This window comes from Zonotrichia leucophrys, chromosome 2, assembly GCF_028769735.1.
Source record: "Zonotrichia leucophrys gambelii isolate GWCS_2022_RI chromosome 2, RI_Zleu_2.0, whole genome shotgun sequence".
NCBI classification, from domain to species: Eukaryota; Metazoa; Chordata; class Aves; order Passeriformes; family Passerellidae; genus Zonotrichia; species Zonotrichia leucophrys.
Window position 1 is genome coordinate 43,369,372 of NC_088171.1, and position 21,717 is coordinate 43,391,088.

At 51.0% G+C, this 21,717-nt stretch overlaps 1 protein-coding gene across 2 annotated transcripts; it reads right to left on the reverse strand.

Annotated features, from left to right (window-relative positions):
• Positions 1–2,881: 2,881 nt before the first annotated feature.
• GASK1A (golgi associated kinase 1A) lies at positions 2,882–21,308 on the reverse strand. Of its 2 annotated transcripts, XM_064704740.1 has the most exons (6): positions 20,946–21,308; positions 12,186–12,348; positions 9,938–10,774; positions 6,392–6,514; positions 6,023–6,126; positions 2,882–5,489 (listed from the first exon to the last, which is right to left on the reverse strand). In XM_064704740.1, exons 3-6 carry the CDS (start codon positions 10,745–10,747, stop codon positions 5,279–5,281), a joined length of 1,248 nt encoding a protein of 415 aa, XP_064560810.1. In that variant the 5' UTR covers positions 10,748–10,774; positions 12,186–12,348; positions 20,946–21,308; the 3' UTR covers positions 2,882–5,278. The 2 variants fall into 2 exon arrangements, with proteins under 2 accessions (XP_064560810.1, XP_064560809.1); XM_064704739.1 differs by lacking the exon at positions 12,186–12,348.
• Positions 21,309–21,717: the final 409 nt, after the last annotated feature.

Below are 21,717 nucleotides of genomic sequence, written 5' to 3' on the forward strand. Positions count from 1 at the left end.
GGGAAATTCCCAAGGACCCCATGGTGATAGTCTGGGGGTAGAAAAGTACTCCTGTTTGGGAGAGGCTGTTCCCATCTTTGGCTTGCCTTGCTTACAAACCAGTGGATTCCAAAGCCCCAAAGCATGGCTGAATTTGTCGTCTGCCAGTTGGATGCACACAGCTCTAGGAGATGTATACCTTTAAAATTCATCGCAGGGGCAGCTGCAGGGCCCATTCAAAATGCCCGGAACTTTACAAGTTCTCTGGAACAGAGACAATGCTACCAAAGCAGCAGCTACCCAACATAGCTCTAGGGAAAATCTCCTTGACTTTACCACCATTGGGGATCTTCAATCCAAAAATCCTGTGGCTCCTGTGCACCTGGGCCCACATTTGGGTGCACACTAGGGTGGGAAGAGCCCAGGGTGCTGTGGCATTTTGTTCTTCAAGCAGCCACTTGCTCTGTCTTGCTTGCAACATAACACTCTGCTTCCCTAAATCTAGATTTTTGTAGGAAAGAGAGAAATGGGGGGAGAAAAGGTGGTGCTGGTGAAGAGATATAAAGTACAGCTGGGCAGATTAGGCTGCAAAGGAATTAGGGACTTAATGATGCTTTAGCAGCCTGAAATCTGCCATTCCAGAGATGAAACTTGTAAGACGCTCTTGGCAAGCCCTGGGAAAAGACAGCCTGTCGAGCCAATGCCACCTGCTGGAGACAGCACTCGGACACCAGGATTCATGGCACCGGCTAAATTCATGGGTTTTAGTCATCAGTGTACCCAAAACCCCTCTTCTGATGCTTGGAAAACTGAGCCTATGTCTGGCAGGGCAGAGACCTCGGGAACCCACAAGCACAGCCCCTCTGCCATCCCTGGGAATGTTAAGTTTCTCCCACATTCCCTGTCTCCTTTCCTCCATTTGCCTTATCTGGCAGGTAATTATCCTTGCAGCAGTAATTGCTGCAGGAGCCATATGGGATCCATAAGCTGCTAATGCTGGGGGATTTTTTACAAATAATCATAAGACCTGTACATCATTGTTGCTGATATTGGCACGATTACCCCTGGTGTAAAAAGCAGCCAAAATTGCCAAAATAAGTTGCAGAAATGGTTGCATCAGCACAGACATGAAGAAAAAGCTATCATTTCTGAAATCTTAGGAGGTTTTAATTGAAAGGAAATTGTATGAGAGAGCTACAGAATAAGCTCAAACCTACAGGGAAGGAAGGAGGAGGGAGGTGAAGCTTCAGTGTGGACACCACCCCACTGGGATTTGGGAAGCAGCTGCCGACAATGCGGCAGATCCGGGGGGGCTCAGCACTTCCCTGTGTGTGTACATGGTGCTTATCTAATAAGCCATTTCTTGAGCTCCAGTGATACTGCTACTTATATCATAAATTCAATGATCTTCACTTTACTGGCCATTAATCTGCTCCTTTTCCTGACAATTTTATACTCTTTTGATAAACTGTTTGTCTAACTGTGTGGAAGAAACAATGTCAAGAGCTGTACCTTAGGCGTTTGCCCAGCTAATGAAGAAAATCCATCACAAGGAGAGTTTATCTATTGCTTTTCTGGATGTAAATAAAACATCAGGCTAATTTACTTCCATTAATCTCAAAGACCGTGGCTACAACAATAATCCTATGTCAGAGCAGACTTTTTTCCTCCTTTTTTGCATAAATATTTAAGTAAGTACTGAAAGAATAAATAAATTGCTTTCTAAAAGCCAGATTATTTTTATATACAGAGATTTAACCATGAATTTGGATTTACTTGCTAGCTCGTGCCTCTCAGGCAGCAGTCAGCCCACGCTTCCCCTGTGCAGCACGGGGATGCTTGGGTGGGTTTTGCAGAACATCCCTGTGGGGTCTCTGAGTGTCACCTGTGACAACCCACCCTCAAGGAGAAGGAAGCACAAGGGTGGCTCATCATCTCACCCCCAAGTGCCACTCCACTGGTGTCACCCCTGCCACTGGCTGGGCTCAGTGAGTGCTGGGGCTGCTCTGCAAGTCCACATGGGCTGCAGAAAAGACTTACTAGTGTCCCACTCAAGAAGTGGCCCTTAAGTGCAGCAAATCAGCAAATGGCATTTAGTTTATGGAGGGTGAGGCCAGCAAAGCACTGGATCAGGCTGCTGGGGGTGCCAGGGATCTCCAGCTTTGGGGGTGAAGATCAGGCTGCACAGGAGCAGTGACACAGTGGGTGTTTGCACATGTGAGTGAGTGTGCTCGGCAGGCTGGAGCCAATCTGGCCCTGCCTTCCCAGCCCCAGCCCTATTTCCTGCCAGCTGAAAGGCTGTGCACAGCAGAGAGCTGTGAAACAGGCTCCTGTCGCTCGGATCACTGAGGGATGAAGCAGTCCCCTCCCACTGGAGCTCCAGGGAGGCGCGTGCCCATGCTCCCAAATGCTGTTCCAAGCACATTCCAAGGTGCCAAGGGTGAGCAGAAAGGTGCTGCAGGGATACCCCCTGTCAAGGAGCTCTTGTATCTCCGCTGGTTTTTCCCTTGCTTAGCTGCTGCTGCCTTCTTAAAGACAAAGCCAACCTGCAGCCAGCTTGGACCACCGTTTTTTGTGACTGCACCCCAACACGGTCTGTGATGGCGTGCAGTAAAATTTGGTAAAACAGCATCCCTGCTCAGATGAAATCTAGTTTGTCAAGCGTGGCCCCACAGGAATATTTCCAACTATAAAGTAGTTACAACCATAACAGTAAGTTTGTCATAGGAAATGCAACACACTGATAGCTGGAGCAAACCAAACCCAACACGACAGGGTAAAGGCTGGCACAAGCAGGGCATAGGATCCCTCTGAACAGCCATGACTGCAGTTCAGAGCCTGTGCTGGTTACATAGGCAAGCCCATGGAAAAAATGGACTAATTAAAGAAGATTAATGATCAGTCTCAGCAAGATCTTGGCTTTTGCTTCTCTCATTTATCCATACATGGCTCTTTGTTAAATCACAAGAGATTTTTATTCACATGTATAACTGCTTACAGATGTTCCCACATGTGTTTAGCCAGCAAACTCACATTACAACTAAAGAAATGCAAATAAACCCCACTACCTTGTGCAATGTTAAGGTAGAGCAGATGCAACCAGAGGCAAGGCAAAAGCTGCTGGTCCAGCTCAGCAATGTCCACAGCTTTGGCCACTGCACAGAGCACACCCCTGTCTCTTGATTCTTGCTGAGAACTTGGTTTAAATGGGATGAAAACCTCTCCTTTGATGAAATTTCTCACTTCAATGAGATAAAGCAAGACTCTGACTGATGCTGTACATCATAACTTATGCCTTCTGCTTAAAACTCTACGTTAATGCTCTTGTTACCTCACGGTTTTTCCCAGCATATTTTTTAAATTTAATTTTGTTACATTTAGAATCCTTTATTCCTACACAGCCATGCCTGGGTATGGCTTTTCATAGGACCCAGGATGAGTTATTTTGCTCTCTTTCAAGCTCACAAGCTAAGCTCACCTCCCAGTAATAAATCCTCATGATTCAGGCTTTAGCAGGGTTTCCATGACTGTCATCCATCTCATGGCACAGCAAATAGGGTGATAATTCACGGGGTGGAGAGAGCGCTGGGGGAAAGGCCCTCCCTGGCTAATTGGAGGGCAGGACTCCAGGAACAAGCTGATGGCACTTTGGATGCTGCTGTGCCTGTGATGCTGAGTGCTGATGCTTCCTGAGAGCACTTGTGCTTGCTTGTTGATTCATGTCACCCACGTCTCGCTTCACCCTCTCTTCAGCAAGAGGGAAAAGGGGAGAAAAGGCAATTGCCTGTGCTTATCAGCATGAGTGTTAAAGCAAACTCTAAAACTGACATAGTGCTGAGAAGGATGGAGCAGGGAAGGTATCCACAGCCAGCTTTTCCTCTCCCACTGCATGGGTGGCCATGTTCTCCAAAGCTATTGCAATGGGGCAGCTGTACCATGGTGCAGCTGGGTGCCTATGCCAGTCTCACTGAGACTTGCCAAAGGCACAAGTGAATTGGGAGTGCCTGAAGCAATGGATGCTCTGCCTGTAACACTGGAGAAAAGGAGGCCTTTAAAAAGCCTTCTGGTGGTAAACCATAAACCCACAGGCCAGGAACTGACTGCTCCAGGCAAACACTGACTGCATGCCTCAGCTGGGAAACACACTGCGGGGAATGATGGAGCCCATCCCTGTATCTCTTTTCCTCCTGTTCATTTTGGTTTTGAATTATCCCTCAGCCCTGACACTTGAGGACCTACCTAGCTGGGATGCTGCTGTGCTTCATCAGAATGGGCTGCTGGGAAAGAGCCTGAGGGGTGACAGGAACAGGATGGGCTCTGCCGGAGGTGCCAGCGCGCTCAGAAACCATTTTGCACTTGACTGCCTTCTGCTAAAATAGCTTGGCATTTTTGTTAAAACATATTTCTGCAAGCCTGGGGAAGAGTTACATGCAGTCGTGCCCAGGAGAGCAGCCAGGAGTGCTTTTCACAAGTGGGGTAGTTTTGCCTTTAATCCCCTGACAGTGAAGGCAAAGAGTAAAGGAGAGATTTAAATCTTCAAATCCGACATTGAGAGCATTGGCAGCAGCCCAAGCCCACCAGGGCACGGGCATGGACCATGGCTCATGGCACACAGCACGTGGCACTCCCTGAGGATGGTACCATGGGCTGTGTGAGGGCAGCTGCTGCCCAGTGCTGCTGAGCTTCAAGGTCCTGCCTAATCTCAACTCCAGGCACTGGCTCACACTCACTTCCAGGCACACATCACCTCTTCTGCAGGGGGAAAGGCAGAGATCAGCTCTTGTGTCTTGTCTTTGTTTAATCCACTTAGAAAGCTTCCCTCTGCTTTCCCCCTGCCTCTCTGTCCAGGATGTTTTGGAAATAGCAAAGACATCATCAAAAAGCCATGGAAAGGCTGCCAGTGACTTCCTCCACAGCTTCTTTAACTCTTTCCAGGGTCCCTGTCAGCTGTTCAACTGTCCAAGATTCCAGTTTCCATAGCTGCTGTTTGTGTGCTTGTGTGCATGTGAGTAAAGGCACCCAAAAACCCTCATGGATGTGCCCTCCCTTCGAAAATCCATGCTGAGACCATAACTTGATGATTGTTGCCTTTCTCAAGCAGTCATGGCTTGTCTTAGGAGACATCTCTTCCCCATCTTTCCTAGTCCCTGTGGTTCCATCTGCTTCTCCAGATGAGAGGAAACACCTTGTGGAGACCCAAGCACCAGTGTGGAGCCTCATAACGTGCATGCCGAGGGCAGGAGGGACATCCATGGCTGGTGGGATGTGCAGGGACACCGTGAGCCAGCTGGGGGGAGGCTCAGCGTGGCGAGTCCTCGAACACCGTCAGGTTGTGCTCCTGGATGTGGCGGAGCAGGATCTGTGCCCGCCTGTCAATGGTCTGGAGCAGGGGTCTGAGTCCCTCGGCGCCCCCCTGGCTCTCCCAGAGCTCCCGGTCCAGGCGCAGGGACTGCAGCAGCAGGCTCTGCAATCTGCCCGACCGCAGCCTGGCCACTGCCACCGCTGGGAAGCTGCAGGGAGGAGCAGAGACAGGGAGGGAAGGGGTTATCCAGGGAAGGCTGAGCAGCAGGGCACTGGAGTAATGATGCTTCAAGTGGAAATGCTTACACAGGATGAGGAGCTTTCTGCTTAAAACTGGTGAGCATGCAGGATAGCTCCATCAGACACAGACCCAAACAAATTCCAAATCAAGAGGCCTCCAGCATGCCAAAATGCCTCATGGGCAATGGCGCAAGAAATGCTGAAATACCTGATTATTCATTATTTTTGTGCAGCTGCCAATTATAGAGGGGAAATATGCTTTGGAGCCTGCCATCAGCCGTCCAGAGCAGAATAAAGAGTTAGTTTCAGGGCAGGGACACGTGGGATGTTTCTGAGAGCCCAACCACCCACCCTGTTCTGGGGACATCCAGAACATCCATCCCCATTCAGAGGGATGCCCCAGCAGGAAGGCCAGAAGCAGCAAGAAGGTGAGCACACACAGGGCTGCTGGACATCCCCTGTGTGCCAGCTCAGCCCTTGCTCAGCTCGTGCACATTCCTACCTGCCTATGCCTTGCAGGAGCCTGAAGTTGAGCTTCTCCTCAGGGTGCTGCGGCCTGCCCGCGTTGTCGATGAACACCAGGCGGGACGGCGCGCTCCTCCGGACCTGCCAGCAGGATGGCAAGGAGTTCACCCAGTGCACAGACACCAGTGTGGGGGTTTAGGCTGCTTTTTAATGCAGTGAGAAAGCCTGAGAGAATCTGGGGGAATGCAGATGCCAATGTCTGTGTCCCTCCATATCTCAGCAGGGACACAGCATCACCATGGGATCTACACTCCCTTTGCTACCACCTCAGCCCTGCAAGTGCCTCCCAGGCACCTCCCCAGAGGTGTTAGCCCCAGAGCAGCCCTTGGACAGCAGGGAGACATACCAGGATGTGGACCAGGACCAGCTCTGCTGGATTCCGGCACTTCTCATGGAGCATCTCCTCCACGCAGGGCTCAGAGGGATCAGGCTGAAAGCCACAGCAGTAGCGGTCCAGGCGGTCATGGACCTGCAGGAGACATTGGGGGACCTTAACAGGGACATGTGCCTGGGATGGGCAGGTCCTGTTGTGAGCTGTTCTTGTACAGAGGAAAATGAAACATTTCTAGGGATCCTCAGGAGACGTGCAATGGAAAAGCTGCACACAGTGGTGAGTGAGAGGAGTGGAAGCACACATGCAAAACCCCTTTGGCATGAAGAAGGGGACGACAAAGGTGATGGTGACAGGCTTTTCTGATGGAGCTCAGACACTTGCTACCTCCACATTCTGTACCGCACAGACTGAAGGCGTTGTGCTTCCAGCTGAAATGAAGGCATACACGATGATGAATGAATAAAAAAACCAGCAAAGCACTCAAGGAAACCTAGAGTCTGAAACCTCAAAAATAATTTATTTTTCCCAGTCCTGGTGCTCTGTATGATGGTTTCATCTGGTTCCTGTCACATATGCAACCCTTCATCCATCCCTACAGTAACCTGAGCAGCTCGCAATGGAAAGATGAATGGAAAAGTATTGGCAAGGGAAAAAGCACTCTGTGCATATGCAGATCATGCCTGACATTTAAGCTGGGCCACAGTGACTTGTTTCAGCTACATTTGTGTTTAATCATTTGCAGGTGCTGCTAAGGCTCCATGTTGTCCAGGCTGTCAAACCTCCTGCTTCCCATCCTGATTCCCTGCAGAAACCCTGGAGCTGCTTGACAACTTCCAGTGTTTAACCACACCCTTGGAGGAATGAAGGGCTTTTAAAAGACATAAATCTCTGCCAGACCTGGCCTCAGTATTTATGGAGCTTCCTCAGCTTTGTCAGAAGCAGCTGGTACATCCTCTGTGGTGATTTGTGGGGCAGACAGGACCTTGGCTGTCAACACACCTCCCCATGGCTGTGTGTTGACATGACCCTGTAGAGGAGCTGCCTCACCTCCTCCTGATCTCAAGGCCTGTTTACAAAAAAACCCCATGTATGTATATGAAATATACATGAAATATATGAAAATATGTATAAAGTACAAAATAAATCTATTTTCTGGTTGCAGCATGAAAATGCCCGACTCGCTGATTTGCTCGGCATTGCTGATACCAGCCCAGGAGGCAGGGCTCGGGGTGCAGAGAGGCTCCTGGAGCCAGGGGGAGGGCTGGAGCAGGTCTCAGGTGATCCAGAAGGGATCTGCAGGTGACAATGAGACAGAAGCCAAGGGACCCAGCGAGCCTGCCTATTCCCTTTGCCCTGGTAATTAGCACAAGTTACCAATTACAGGCTGTGCTTTGCCACAGAGCTCAGTCTGAACCCAAACGCTGACCAAGCACGGGAGAAGATGCTGCAGGGAAACACAAATTGTGATCTCCGTGGCCATTCCATTCATAACCCTTTGAGAAGGATTAGTTCCACACTGGAGCCTCTTAAACCTCTCTGTTTTCTGAGGTTTAATGAGGAACTCAGGTCAGTATTCCTCCATTGGGAGACACTCCAGTGAAAAAGTGCTTGAGCCTCTTGTCACAAAACACATGGAAACAGAAGAAATATCACATTTCCTCCTCGCATCTCCTCGGTCTGCCTGCTGGAGAGCTCAGCACGCCAGCTTCTCTCACCTGCTAGGTTGTTTTGCAGGCTGCACAGAAGGTGAAGACAACCTGAGAGAGAGAGATTAAATAGGCTCAGCACTCCCCTCACCCACCCACGAGCACCTGTGAAACCAGGGTGGGTGGATGCTGAACACGCAGGGGTGCGAGGTGGACCCAGATCTGGTGTCCAAGTAGAGACCCAGGAGAGGGACCAGAAGGCTGTGGAGATGCTGAGAGTGCCCTGACATGCTGACAAGCCCTCCCTCCCCTGCCCTCCCCTGATTTTTTGGTATTAATTTCTTGTTTCCAGAGTCTAAACAGCTCTAATTCATGGGAATTTTGGTATTATTGCTAGGACACAAATACATGAGCCACACCTTCTCCCATCCAAGCTCAAACATTACCAGAAGCTCACCTTCAGCCCCTCTTATGCCCATCCTGGGGCATCCCCTTGCATCTGATAGGTTTTTCCAGTTATGATTCAGCCTGGGATGGCTTCCCCTAGGGAAAACTGTATTGCTCTCCACCTGGCTGGGAAGTGGGTGTCCCAGGGCAGGGATGTAGCTGCAGAGTTGATTTGGTTTTGGCCATCTTTAAGTGCAGGACAAAGCCATCAGCAACTGCCCCTTTTCCACCAGGCCTGGCATTTTGACCCCACTAAAACTTTGCACAAAATGGGCGGTTCCCTTACGGCAAATACCAAGAGAAATTAACACAGAAGAAGCCAAAATTTAAGAGAAATTGAAGAAAAGTACCAAGATTTCAATGCCAATGTACAACAGGGCTCAAAACTCACCCAACTTCTCCTTCCCCAGCAAGGGTGGGAGTTGCTAATGCCATTTCTGAAAGATGCTACTCCACTTCTATAATATCCTCTTTACCTTTATGTGACTTGTTCTGCATGGGAGGATTCCTTAAGAATTATTCAGGAGAACCTGTGGATTGCCCTTGAATTTATCATTGCACTGCTTCAGCCCTTGAGGAGGAACCCTCCTTAGAACTAGAACTAGATACTTTCTCCTGCAGTCTCAGCCTTTCCACTGCACTCAGCGGTATTTTGGAAGGGAAGGGGGTTGGTTAATCTTCTCATTTCTCTGGGTGTTTCAGCTGAAATATTTTCAAGTGCAGCCAGAACAGCTCCACCTCTGCCAGCCATAGTTGTAAAAAAAGAGAGAGTAAGGAAAACATATTTTAGTAGTTTGAGGGTTTTTTCTTTCTTCCCTTTTTTATTTGTATTAATACTTGTCCTTTCAGGCAGTTTTCTCTTGTCTGATAAACAGCCCCCAGGTGCCAAAACAGGCTTTCTTTTTCTCCACAGAAATCACTTTTGCCTCCTCACAGCTGCCCTCCAAGACCTGATAACTCTCTGGGATACTGTTGTAATCCCTCGTAGCAGCAGGGTATGATTTTCCAGACAGAAGATTAAGTGCTGTTAATGCCGAGGAGGAGGAAGGCAGTGCTGTCCAAGGCATGGCTCCTTATTTCCAATGCCAGCAGCACATCCCTGAGTTTGGATGTGATGGGGCTGGTGACAGACATGCCGCTCATCCCTAGGGATGCCCTAGGGATGTCTCTAGGAATGTTCCAAGCCTCTGTCAGCACAAAATAAAAAGCAGAAACCTCACCCACGTGAGGACAGACTCACCACAACCTGCCTGGCAAGTGCCAAACATGGGCAAGTGCCAAACAGGCCAAAGTGCTTCTGCACAAAGTTCTGCTGCTCTCCAAGAGTGAAAATACATCCCAAGAAACCACACCTGATGTGACCCCACAGAGCAGGAGACCACGGTCAGACAATAGAGGTGCAGCTGCAGGGGAACCCGGCTGCCACAGCTGATGGGACAGGTGGCCTCAACCACCACAGCCCTACCTGGAGAAGAAAGTCAAAGAGGGCCAGGCGGCTCCACTCGCTGCGTGGGATGCTGGAGCAGGGAGCGTCCCTGGCCACCGGCATCGGTCTGTGGGGCTGCAGCATCTCCTGGTACTGCAGCCATCCCAGGGCACAGGAGTTCTGGTCATTGTTGGCATCCTGCAGGTGCTGCAGGTCAGGAGCCCACCAGATGATGGGCCGCAGGGCGCCGTCGGTGTAGCTGTAGGGCAGGAGGCGGCTGCTGAAGCGCCGGGCCACGGCGGGCAGGCTGCGGTTCAGCCCCAGCACCCTGTCCAGGTGGAAGGCCAGCACCTCGTACAGGTCCCCGGGGCGCTTGATGAGCCCACAGCGCCCATCCTGGCAGTCTCCTTCCGGGCTGGCTGGCAAGACATCCCCCTCGGCATCTCCCTTGGCATCATCCCCCGCGGCACGCAGCCTCACTCGCATGATTTGCCCGTGGGCAGGAACGCGGGATTTGGAGACCACCTGCCCGCTGGACAGCAGCCGCATCTTCTGGAGGTCGTCGGCAGAGAGCCAAGGGGGAATGTGGGGAACGTCCCTCTCCAGCCCCCGCCGCCTCCTGCCCCGGCCGGGGGCCTGCTCCTGCTGCAGGCGAGCGCGGGGCACGGGGAGCCCTCTTCTGTGGGCCTGCCCTGCGGACAGGGGGGCGGCCGCCTCCCTCGGGGGCCCTGGGGGGGCCGAGGCCGGCAGCGGGAGCAGGGAGTGCTCCGGGGCCGGGGGCAGGTGGGTGAGAGCCAGCAGGGCCAGGGCCAGCAGCGCCCCGACAGCTGCCGGGGCCGGGGGCTTCATCGCCGTCCTTCGCCAGGGTCGCTGCGCCTGCGGGGACACAAAGGGGACAGAACGATGCTGGAGTGTCACTGCAGGCTGAGCCCTCAGCAGGGCTTGCTCTAGGGAAGCAGCCCCTCTGCTTGTGTGGTCCCTGCAAGGGGATCTCACTGTGGCAGCAGGGTTATGGCTGGTGCTGTGATTTGTGCCAGAAATTAGCTTCTGCAGTCCCTTCCGAGGCAAATCAGAACAAGGGCTCACTCCTCACCCATAGGTTGCCATATTTGCAGCTCTGAGGTACAGGATGACCTTAAGGGCAATGAATTTTTCATGGTCAAATATTTCGCTTTAAAGAATCAAGAAATTAAAAGAAAGAAAAAAAAAAAAAAGAAGACCAGACTAGAGCAAATTCCTGTCTAGATGTGAACATTTTCCAGTTCCTAAGAGGTTTCATTTTTCAGACCTTACTCTGGGCACTGTCACTGGTTCCTATTCTGGTTGCACACTGAACCCATAACTTGGATATCTCAATGTGTGCTGAGACAAGGCCTCTGGAGCTCTGCCCATCGCTGTATCTGGCAAAAGCAAGGCAGCTCCAAGTGTCAGTCAGGACATGTGACTGGCTTCGTTTTAAACAAAAGGGTGCAAACTCCTGGAGGAGTTTGGAACACTTCTCCTGTGAAGACAGGCTGAGAGAACTGTGATTATTCGGATTAGAGAAGAGAAGGCTCTGGGGAGAATTTACAACACCTTCCTATGCCTAAAGGGGCCTACAAGAGAGCTGGAGAGGAATTTTTTACAAGTGAGTGACAGGACAAGGGAAAAGGACTTTAAACTGAGAGGTTTAGATTAGATATTAGGAAAAAATTCTTAACTATGAGAGTGTTGAGGCATTGGAACAGGTTGCTCAGATAAGCTGTGGAGGCCCCATCCCTGGCAGATGGCAGACATTCTCCAAGTCAATCCAGTCCCTGGACGCTGCACCCATGCCTCATTCACTCGGGTTTGGGCAGCCTCACACACTTCAGGAGGCAGGAGCCACAAAAAGCACCTTGGCACCATTTCTCTGCTTTTAACAGGCATTTCCAAGCAGCTCAAACCCACACTGGAAGTCAAGGCGATGGTCAAGTGGATACATTTTTTTCCAATTATTTATTTTGGAAGCACAAGCATATCCATGGCAGACACAGCAGGACAATATATTGCCAAAGAAGGGATAAGAGACTGTTTATAAGAGGAAAAGCTTGAAAAAAAGAGCTAAAAAGCTGGGGAGGTGAGAGCCAGCAGCCAGGATTACTTCCAGAAAGCAGCTGGGCAAGCAACAGCATTTCCAGCTGTGGGGCTTTTAGGACCACAGGCTCCCACTGACCACAGGGACCCACCACCAGCACAGCTCCTGCCCCATGAGCAGCTGCCCCAGGCAACCCCAGTGCATGAGCTTATGAGCTGACACAGCACTGACCTAAAATCCATCAGGTTTCACGTCCTCAGCTTGGGGAGAGCGCTTCAGGCAGCCCCTGAGGAGCCGCATCTCTTGCAAAGACACTGTATCAGCTGAGGTGGGTAAGAGGAGCCACGACTCACTGGCTTCAGCCCCAGTTCCTTCCATGCCTCCCTTTCAAGGACTGAGCAGATTTAATGCAGTTTATAAGAGCTATTGATGGTGCACTTGGAGTGATTCAGCTTTATAGCTCCTACTTAATTGCTTCTCTCCCAGAAACACAATGTAGTGCAGCAAAATATATCTGCTGGGCTGAATGCTCTTTTTCAGACAGGGTTTACAGCAGCCTTTGCCAGGAACCAGGGACTGCCTGGTTTGGGACCTGCCAGGGGACCTCTGCTTTATCTCTTCCCAGAGTGGAAAGGACCTAGTCCAGGGTGAGACTTCCAGAGAGGGATGTCCTGTCCTAGGTCACCACCAGGGTTATTCAAGGCTTGGCATTAACTGTCCCAGGCATCAAACTACACGGCTAAATCATTGTCCTAGGCGCCTCTCTGGGGAGGGGATGAGTGTGAGCACCCCTAAGCACCCTGAGGGGCAGCAGGACTTCCGTCAAGAGGCTGGTTGTGATCCCAGCTCTCTCCCACTTGGATGGGATAATGATTTGCTGTGGAACCACAGCCAATGCCAAGTGACACAGGCAACACCCAAGCTCAGCTACTCAAAACGTTCATGCCCTGGATTTCAAGCAAATTCTGCAGAGTGCAGACACACATTCTTTCCCAAACACCTGCAATCCATGTCTGACCTCCTGAGCAAGAGTTTAGGGGAGGTGCAATGTCTAAATCCTAGTTTAAGCATAGTAAAATAACTCTGTGGCATATAAAGGGCTGATGCTGGTATCCTGATATCCACACTCCTTTCTAATCATCAGTGTAAGTGCCTCACAGTCTGTTCCTCTGGCCTCAAAGTATGCTGAATTAACAGCAGTGATATGTATGGCATCAATCCCAAAGGATAGGGCTAACTGTAAATCTCAGTATTCCCATCTGCATCGAGCCAAGTCCTTTCCCAATCTGTGCTTTCTTGGTCATGTTTTCCCAGCACCTCCCCTGTCCCACCCTTCTGGAGAGACACAGCCCATCCCACTCTCACCAAAACCCCCATAACCCTTTTCTTCAGCACAGAGGATTTTCAGGGGGATTGTTTTTGTTATCCAGCTGATAATAACCCTCTGGTTGCTTATACCATCTCTGGGTATCTAAAAAGCCTGTCTGCCAAAACTTCCAGTATCCTAGGGGAGGAATGCATGTGGGAGCCACATGGAGAACCTTCAAAGCACTGCAGGAAAAACCCTTTTTAACCCACAGCCAGAGAACAGAGTATGCCAAATGGATGGCAACGATTGCTGGGTTTTTAATGTCAAGTCAGTTTACAGTCCAAGTGGTTGAGGAATCGTTATTGTCCAAACCCACTTTGTCTTCCTTGTCAGTGAGCTTGGGTTTGGGCATCACAAGTTAGAGCCCCACTGCTTTCCCACCCTGAACTCAAAAGCCTGGGCTGTGAAGTTGGGAAAGGTCCAGCACAAGCTCCCTTCCCCAGTGCTGTTCAGGGTTTCCCTGCCACATCAACAACAAAAAGAAACAAAAAAGGGGCAAGTACAATCTCTCTGTCATTTCTGGTGGCTGGTATTGCAAATTTAATAATAAGCTGGGTGATAAAACATTGCAGAAATAATACTGTATTTACAAGCCCTGGGTAAATACTTTTCCAAAGAGTCTTTCTCTGAGCCCATGCTGTAAAAAATGCTGCAGTTTAAGCTGTGGCTTCGATTCAGCCCGAAATGCAAACCATACGTACAGCTCTGCTTTGCCAGGCTGACATACTGACAGTACAGCATGTCTTTGCCAGAAATTAGGTCCTTTTCCCAGCAGGCAAAATCCATAAAAAGGCTTAAGAGAGGTACTACTTGTTCCAGGATGCCAATAAGTAAATAATATATATTCTCACTCATCAGAGGGACATACAGCACAGCCCAGGCTCTAAAGGCACAGTGGAGAGCTGTGCAGCTTTGATGCTAGGAGATAAAACTTTCTAAGTCTAGTTGGGGGTGAGGTGGGGGAGGGTTATCCTTGACATTGTATTCCCAGGACGCTTGAACCTTGGCAGAATTTGAAGCAGAGAAGCCTGTTTTCAATTTCTTTTCAAAGTGCATCAAATTGGCTTTGTTGAGCTCGAAAGAAAAGAAAAACAAACCCCAAACTTCATTATCCAAGAATGTAAGAAACAGCCCTGAGACTAGAAGGACGACATGGAAATACGTGGCTGTTGAAAACTGGATTGATTCCTGCTTTCCTCTGGCATTCAAAAGAGTCCTCCTGCCCCTGCACTGGCACTGCAAGATGCCTCCAGCAGTAAATCCCACTGTCCCAAAGAGGTGCCCAAAGGAGCCAGGGTGGCTCAGCCATGGCCACATCACTCTTGGCCACCTGCCTGCCCTAGACTCCCAAGCTCAGAGGATTTGCTGATGAGCAGGTTGAAGGCAGGCCTGTGCATTTCTCCAGGAGCACCCTGAGCGGGGTGCACCCTGCACAGGGGGTGCAGCACACAGGGCTCTGCTCACCCTCCCAGCCCCGCACTCGCTGCCCGCCCAATGAACCGCAAAACCGCCTGGGCAGCAGGAGGTGCAGCCTGCCGTGACCAGCCTTAACAAAGACTGCCTGAAAAACAAGTGGGAAACCTCCTCTGCCTGCCCCCCACCTCTGGGAATGTCTCCAGAGCCTTGCACCCACACATGGGGCTCGCTGCAGCTCCCGGTGCAATGGGAGAGCAGGCACTTCAATCAGACCTGGGACTGGATCAGCCTTTTCCTCTGCACATTGTGCAGGAGGTTTTGGTTTGTTTGTTAAGGGCATGGCATGTGGGATGGAGACCTATAAACATGCAGAGGACATGGAAGGAGACAAAACCTCTTCATCCCCGGAGTGACTCTGGGCAAGTCTGAGCAGAAGGAAATGCTTGGCAGCGTTCGTGGCCCATCATTCAAGTGCATAAATGCCTTCCTATTTTATCCTGCTCAGGGAAGATGGATGGCTGGCAGAGTGGGAATTTAAAGACTGCTATTAAATGATGATTGCCAGTCCCAAAGGCAGCTCTGGCTCAGAGTGGCTCCCCAGGAGGGCAGGTCTGCTGTGCTCCCCCAGCACATGGGGACAGCACCACCACCACCAACACTCGCCTGCACCCACATGGCCATGGCACATGAAGAATAAGACAGCCCTTCATCTGGCGTCTTGATCCATCAAAGCGGCTGCAATTCCTAGCAGACTCACACCAGCTTTGTGTCTGGGGTTTTTTTTCCCCAGACATGAAGGTTTTTTCCCTCAAAAATGCCCTTCCAGGGGGGAGAACCATGACCCCACTGCATTTTTGCAGGCACCCTGAAGACCATCCTGCTTGGCTTCAGGACAGGGATGTGGCAGGTAGGCCATGCCTGTCTGCTCAAGGTGCTCCTCCAGCCCCACTTCCACACAGGTGGCTTGGGAAGCTCAAGCCAGGCACTGAGAGGGTGGGAAAGGGAACTGCTCCCATAAAGCCTGTGAAACAGTCACAGCAAACACTGGGTCAGCTGAAGCTGGGGAGATGGAAATGTGACACATCACCACATGGTGCTGGGTCCTTCCCTCCCTGCAGAGTCAGCAAAGTCCTCAGAGCTGACACACAAACCTCCCCACCAACATGTCCAAAACCAAACCAGAAAATGACCGAGTTAAATTGCCTGGGATGAAACCTTAAAGCATGCTGTACTTTGCTAAATTTTGGACAGTCTGCAAAGTTTCTGGGATCATTTATAGCCTAAGTGCAAGACAAGCGTGCTTTGCGCTGGCCGAGGGCAGCACTCTGGCAGCAGCATAAATGGATCAAACAGTGTTGGCCCTGTTCAGTCTAAGCACTGACTTCAAAGGGATTGTGCCAACACACCACCTTTAACTTCTCAAATAATGTTGCCTTCACAGCTCTTCCCAGTTATCACTATGGCCTTGGAGCAGCAAATTACAAAAACCTGGAAACCTTCAAGCTCCACAGCCTTTCTCTAGTAATAATCTAGCGTGTCCTTGGCTCCAGGCACTGCATCAGCTCCTCAAGCTTTTTGCTTCCCAGGATGAAATGTCCTGTTTCCTGCTCTAAACCTCCCACCACGAGTGACTATTTCCAGGTTTCGGGAGGCTCCTTGCCCTGGAGGTTTTTCTCGGCACAGCCATAGGCTAAGCGCAGCCCCTTCTCACACATCCATCATCCAAAGAACCATTTTGAACAAAATCTTCAGTCATAGCTGCAAACTGCTCTGTTTAACAGTGCTATTCCCATTAAACTGTCTGCTCCCAGTTGAGCTATGCACCAAAGAAGTACAGCAGAAACACAGTCTTGTAAACTCCTTGCCCTCTCCAGGAGCAAGTTTACAAGAGTGGCAGGACTCCCAGCATCCCAAATGTCCTGTTCAGTATCTCTGAAGAAGGAAGACCTGAAGCAGAAGACAAAGGACACACCTTGAAGGCAACATGGCCAGCACCTGGCTGGAGGACACCACACCATGGGGTGCAGCTGATGCACTCAAAGTCAGGGCTGCTGCTTGGGGGGACCCAGAGGGGACACACACCCTGTCCTGCACCTGGTGTGGACTAAAGCCCTTTAGGGTAGCAGCAGGGACTTGCTTGTCCTGTGATGACGTTGTCCTTACCCCCAAATCATGTGATTTTCACTGAGCAAAAAGAAAGATTCATAATTCTCCTCACTCCCACTGTGTAAATCTCAGCTTGCAGAGAGTTAATACTCAGCTCTGTGGGGGATGGATGGGGAGTTTGTCATCCTGGTGCTATGTCCAGTGCAGCTCAGGACCACTCTGATTTCATCCCAGAAGTCACCACAAAACACCACAGAAATAAACAGTCTCCAGGGTGCCACACTTCTGGTTAAAGTAAGCAAACTAAAAGCTTTCAGATGCCTTATCTTTCTCCTATTGAAGTTCAGAGTCATGGCTTTTACTGCAGACTCTTGCACCTAGCTGGATTTTCTACTTCTTGGAAACACATCTCCCAGGAGATTGATGGAAGTCTTTCAGAACACATCACTGAGATGCACAGGTCTGTTGTCATTTGCATGTGCAAACACCTCCCTTACTTTTCACCACTAAAAGTGGTATCAACCTGCACCCAAATCATGCAGATCACTGACGACCTGAAACAGCATCCCATGTTCACAGAGGACAGTGAGGACCTGGGCAGCCCTGAATGCACGACTGCCCTACTATCCTTGGGGGACAAGGCAGATCCTCCTGATCTTCCCTCATCTCCCTCTGCTCATTCCTCTAACCCTCACACTTACATGAGAGCAGCACAACCTAGAAATTCCTGGCAGGGACGTCAAGGAGGGAAAGCAGCAGTTTAGGGAGGCTGTTGCTCCCTCCCTCCACCACTGCCGTGGAGCAGGCTCCTGCCAGGTTTCCCTTTTCCCCCTCCCCTCGTCCCAGTTTCCCGGGCAGCCTGCTGCACTCAGCTCTGTACGTTTTCAGAGCAGCTTTCCCATCTGCCTGCTGAAGCAGCAAGCAGGGGGCCCCTTCCCCGGTGAAACAGATGTGGCTTGCCTTTGTGCAACATCTGTGCCTCAAGCCCCGCTCATTTTGAACAGTCTTGCCTTTGTTTCTGAGGGCTTGCACGGGGATGCTCTGGAGGAGGGCAGCAGCCCCTGGCCCGTGGGCTGGACTCCTTCCCTTCAAGTCCCACACACAAACTGCCTCCAGCCCTGAGTTTCTTCTGGGCAGGAAGAATGTGCTTTGTTCCTATTCTGGAGCTGACAGTCCTGCTCCTCTGCAGGTCCAGCCACAGACCATACTTAGGAGCTGACTCCTTTGGCATGTCCAAACCCAGGGACATAAGAGCTGGAATCTGGGAGCCATGGACCCCCTTCCTCACAACTCCCCTCACCCCAGTACCTTCTCTTGCTGCACCTCTGGGCTGCTCACCAGCTCTGGTTTGGTATTCCCAGAGGGGTTCTGCTGCTGCACATAACAGAGGCAAAGAGCAGAGGTGCTGGAAAGCCACGTCCCTCTTGCAATGTGTTCTGGGCTGTATTTAATATGGGGAGGAATACATTACAATAAAATCACATTTTATTTCCTCCTGCTCATGATGAGCTTGCCAATCCTGCTTGTGACTGCCTGGAATGCTGCTAAAACTCTCACTCATTTTGGCATTTGGTTCAGTTTTATTTATTTTATCAGGGGTCATGTTTTTTCTACATTTTGGGGAGGAGGGATTTTGATCCACTTATTTTCAGTTTTCGTTTCTAACTGGTGGACCAATACCAGGGAATGCCTGCTTGGTGCCTAGTGGGGCTCACAAAACCCTCTTTGGGGTGCTGGCAAGGAGTAGCACTGGATTCCCTCGTTGGAGTTTCAGTGGAGGTTGCCCAAGTCAGACAGTTGGGTTTCCCTGAGCTGTCTGTCAGGTTTTTCCCCTTCCTGGAGAGCAGGAGAGTGCATTCGTGGGATTCCAAAGGGGAGGGAGAAGGAGGAGGACAGCGGGGCCTTTCAGCCCTGTGGGCTTTCTTCAAAACAGAATTGTTCACACCAGCCCTGGCCTCGGCTGCAGAAAGGCAACGCTATTTTCCTCCTGTTAAGCCATTACAGTTAAAAGGGAAAAAAAGGGGGAAGAAAACTGCTTGCCACTTGGCTCTGAATGCTCCTGTGTCCTGCAGACCCCATCCTGGGCAAAGCCTGCTGGCACCCACCCCCAGCCTGCTTCTTCCCCTAGCAAAACCCATGGGCTGAGTGAGCCGAGCAAACGTGGGATGACCATTGGTGCAGCCAGGCTCACTGAAAAGGGGCTTTTCCTTCAGGGCAAGTAGCTGCAAGGTGGAGTGGAGTTACTGAGCATTGGAAAAGAAGGGGTAATTGAGGCATTTGGAATCTATGCCAGAGGATTAACACAGCGTAATCAGCCCCTTGTATTTAGAGTGCCTCATACTAGGCAAACGACAGCAACTGGAAACTACTCTCTGGCAGACTTTGAAGGCAGAAGAAAGAAGATGTTTCTGTAGTGCAGTCATCCCCCAGCCCTCTCTCTGCGGCAGGTCGAGTGTGAGATCCAGCAAGAGCAGGCGTGCTCTCCATACCAACACAGAACTCACAGCTGCCATCCCTCCGGCTTTCTGCAAGGGGGCACCCTCCTGGCGCTTTTGAAAGGAATCAAAAACCATCTAGAGCATTTTGTTTGGGGTTTTGCTGCAAATGAAGCAACGAGATGATCAGCTGGGGGCATAGCCTGGATTTATTCCTCATGACCCCCACTGCCCTACCTACAGGTGCCCAGAGCAAACCCAGATTACAGGTAAAATCAAAGCAGTCAATGCAGGGGCTCACAAAGGGGAAAGGACTGCAGAAGCAGACCTTCCTTTGCCAAGGCAAAATGGAAATCCTGGCAAAAAGTGAATACCCCACTCTGACATGGGAGACCACACCAGGTACTTGCTTTGTGAAAGGCTGTACAGGCTTTGAAAGGCTTCATAGTGAAGGCTTGTACAGAAAAATGTTAGCACAGACAAGAGGCTGGCATGGGGAGAGTTGTCTTGCTTTTCCCTTTCACAGGGAGGAGTTATCTCCAAGCCCAAAATGGGTGACATGAGCCCCAGCCTTGTAATTTTTTCCTGCTGCTGAAGTTCATTATTTAAGAAACCCAAAGCAGCCTATGCAAACTGTAGGATGGAAAGTGTAAAGCATGGCACTAGTGTTCCCTGTACACAAACACACACACTCCAGCGAAGGCTGGCACAGCGGCATTGTCCCCAGAGATGCTCTGACTCATCAGCACACTCTCGAGGACATAAAAATGCCTCAGTGACACAAATGACCAGTTTCTGGCAGCAGCACCAGGCATCTCCTCAGCTCATCCATCACAGGTTTGCAATCCCTGCCCAGCACAAGCTTGGCGAGGGCTGAGGTGGTAAAGCAGGGACAGAGTCCCTGCCCCAGTGCAAACTCCCTGGCATGAGTTTTGCATGAGTTTCCCCCAGTGCAAACTCCCTGATGGGGAAGGGGTAATGGGGCATGAGGGACCATCTCAGCTCAGCTGATGTCTGCTTGCTCAGATGGGTCTGCCAAGGGAGGTTCCAAACTGAGCACTAAAACTAGATAACATGGAACACCGCCCTAAGGTTTGGAACACACCATAGATGTGGATAAACCTTCTGATGCTGGGGAAGCACAGCATTTCTTGGGGGGGAGGTGAAGTTTTCCCATGCCAAACTGGCCGATTTTGTGGCTTTTGGATGGAAGTGCTGTGCTTTGTCAGGACCAAGCAGAAAGCACAGAGTGGCTTGTGGTGATCTCTGTCTGCTCTCGGTGCTGCTCCCCACGCTGTTGGCTGCCTGAAGCGGTGCCACCTGGCCACCTAAAAGAGGAGGGTTTTGGCTGGGGGACTGAAATCACCTCCCTGGCTGACAGCAGGGCTTCAGCTACAGCAGCCCCGGGCACTGCCCTCATGGGCATCCTGACAATCTGCTCTGCCCATCCCTGGAGCATTCCTGCAATCTGCCCGGTCATCCCAACGCCTTTAAGGACAGCAGTGCTGCAGCGCTTCCCCGCCTGGCTTGGCTCACCCTGCTCTGACCCTCCGAGCTGCCCGGCACCAAAGACATCCAGGGTACGCTGCTGTACCTCACATCCCGAGGGGCAAACCCAGCGCTGCTCCCCACCATCAGCTCAGCAAGGAGAACCCTAAATCCTACCATGTCTCGCAGCAGCAGCAGCAGCAGCCGACGCGCTCCTCCTCATGTGCTTCTCTGGGTGACAGGCACACGGTCACCTCCTGAGCCGGGTGCTGGCCCCCTGTGCCACTTCCATACCACGCCAGGAACCCACACAAGACACAAAATTTTTTTAAAAAAATTAAAAAATTAAAATAAAATTATCCAGCAACTAATGAGCTTGCTTCCTCTCCCCAGGCCATCAATCCCCGGCGGGGGCTGTCACCCAGGGGTGCCCCTCCGGGCCGCCCACAGTCCCTGCTGCCAGCCCCGCATTGCTGGGCTCCTGTCACCACTCCCCCTGGGCGGGAGGACACCCTTCAAACTTCAGCTGTGAGTTTTCAAACTCTGCCTCATCCCAGACCCACCTCCCTGCGAGGAGGGGAGTGGAGAGGCTGGGAAGGGGGGAACAGGCATTTGAAAAGTCTCTTTTTCACAATAAAAGCCCTTCTTGCTGCTTTTTTTGCTGGCTTTTTTTTCTCAATACCGAGGGCAAATTTGAGCCAGAGGGAGATGAAGATCCACATGCTCCTCCCAAGCCTGTTTGTTCCCAATGACTCCGGTGCCAGCCAAGTAGAGGGACCAGTAGAGTCCCAGGGGCCACACAGACCCCAGAGCCAGGAAAGCAAACCAAAGGTCTGCACATGAGTGCTCAAGAAAATGCTCTTTGCAGGCCTTTTTCTTTGCCTTTCAGTAATGGTCCAGCAAAAAGCCATGCCACATCAGTGCCTGGAGTGGACACAGACCTGGGAGA

Excerpts from the sequence above, each read along its gene's own strand:
- GASK1A (XM_064704739.1), bottom strand. Across the intron at positions 6,515-9,937 it reads TCTTTGACTTTCTTCTCCAG|GTCCATGACCGCCTGGACCG; the intron begins GTAGGGCTGTGG and ends TGTCTCCTGCAG. Across the intron at positions 6,127-6,391 it reads TGGTCCTGGTCCACATCCTG|GTCCGGAGGAGCGCGCCGTC; the intron begins GTATGTCTCCCT and ends TCCTGCTGGCAG.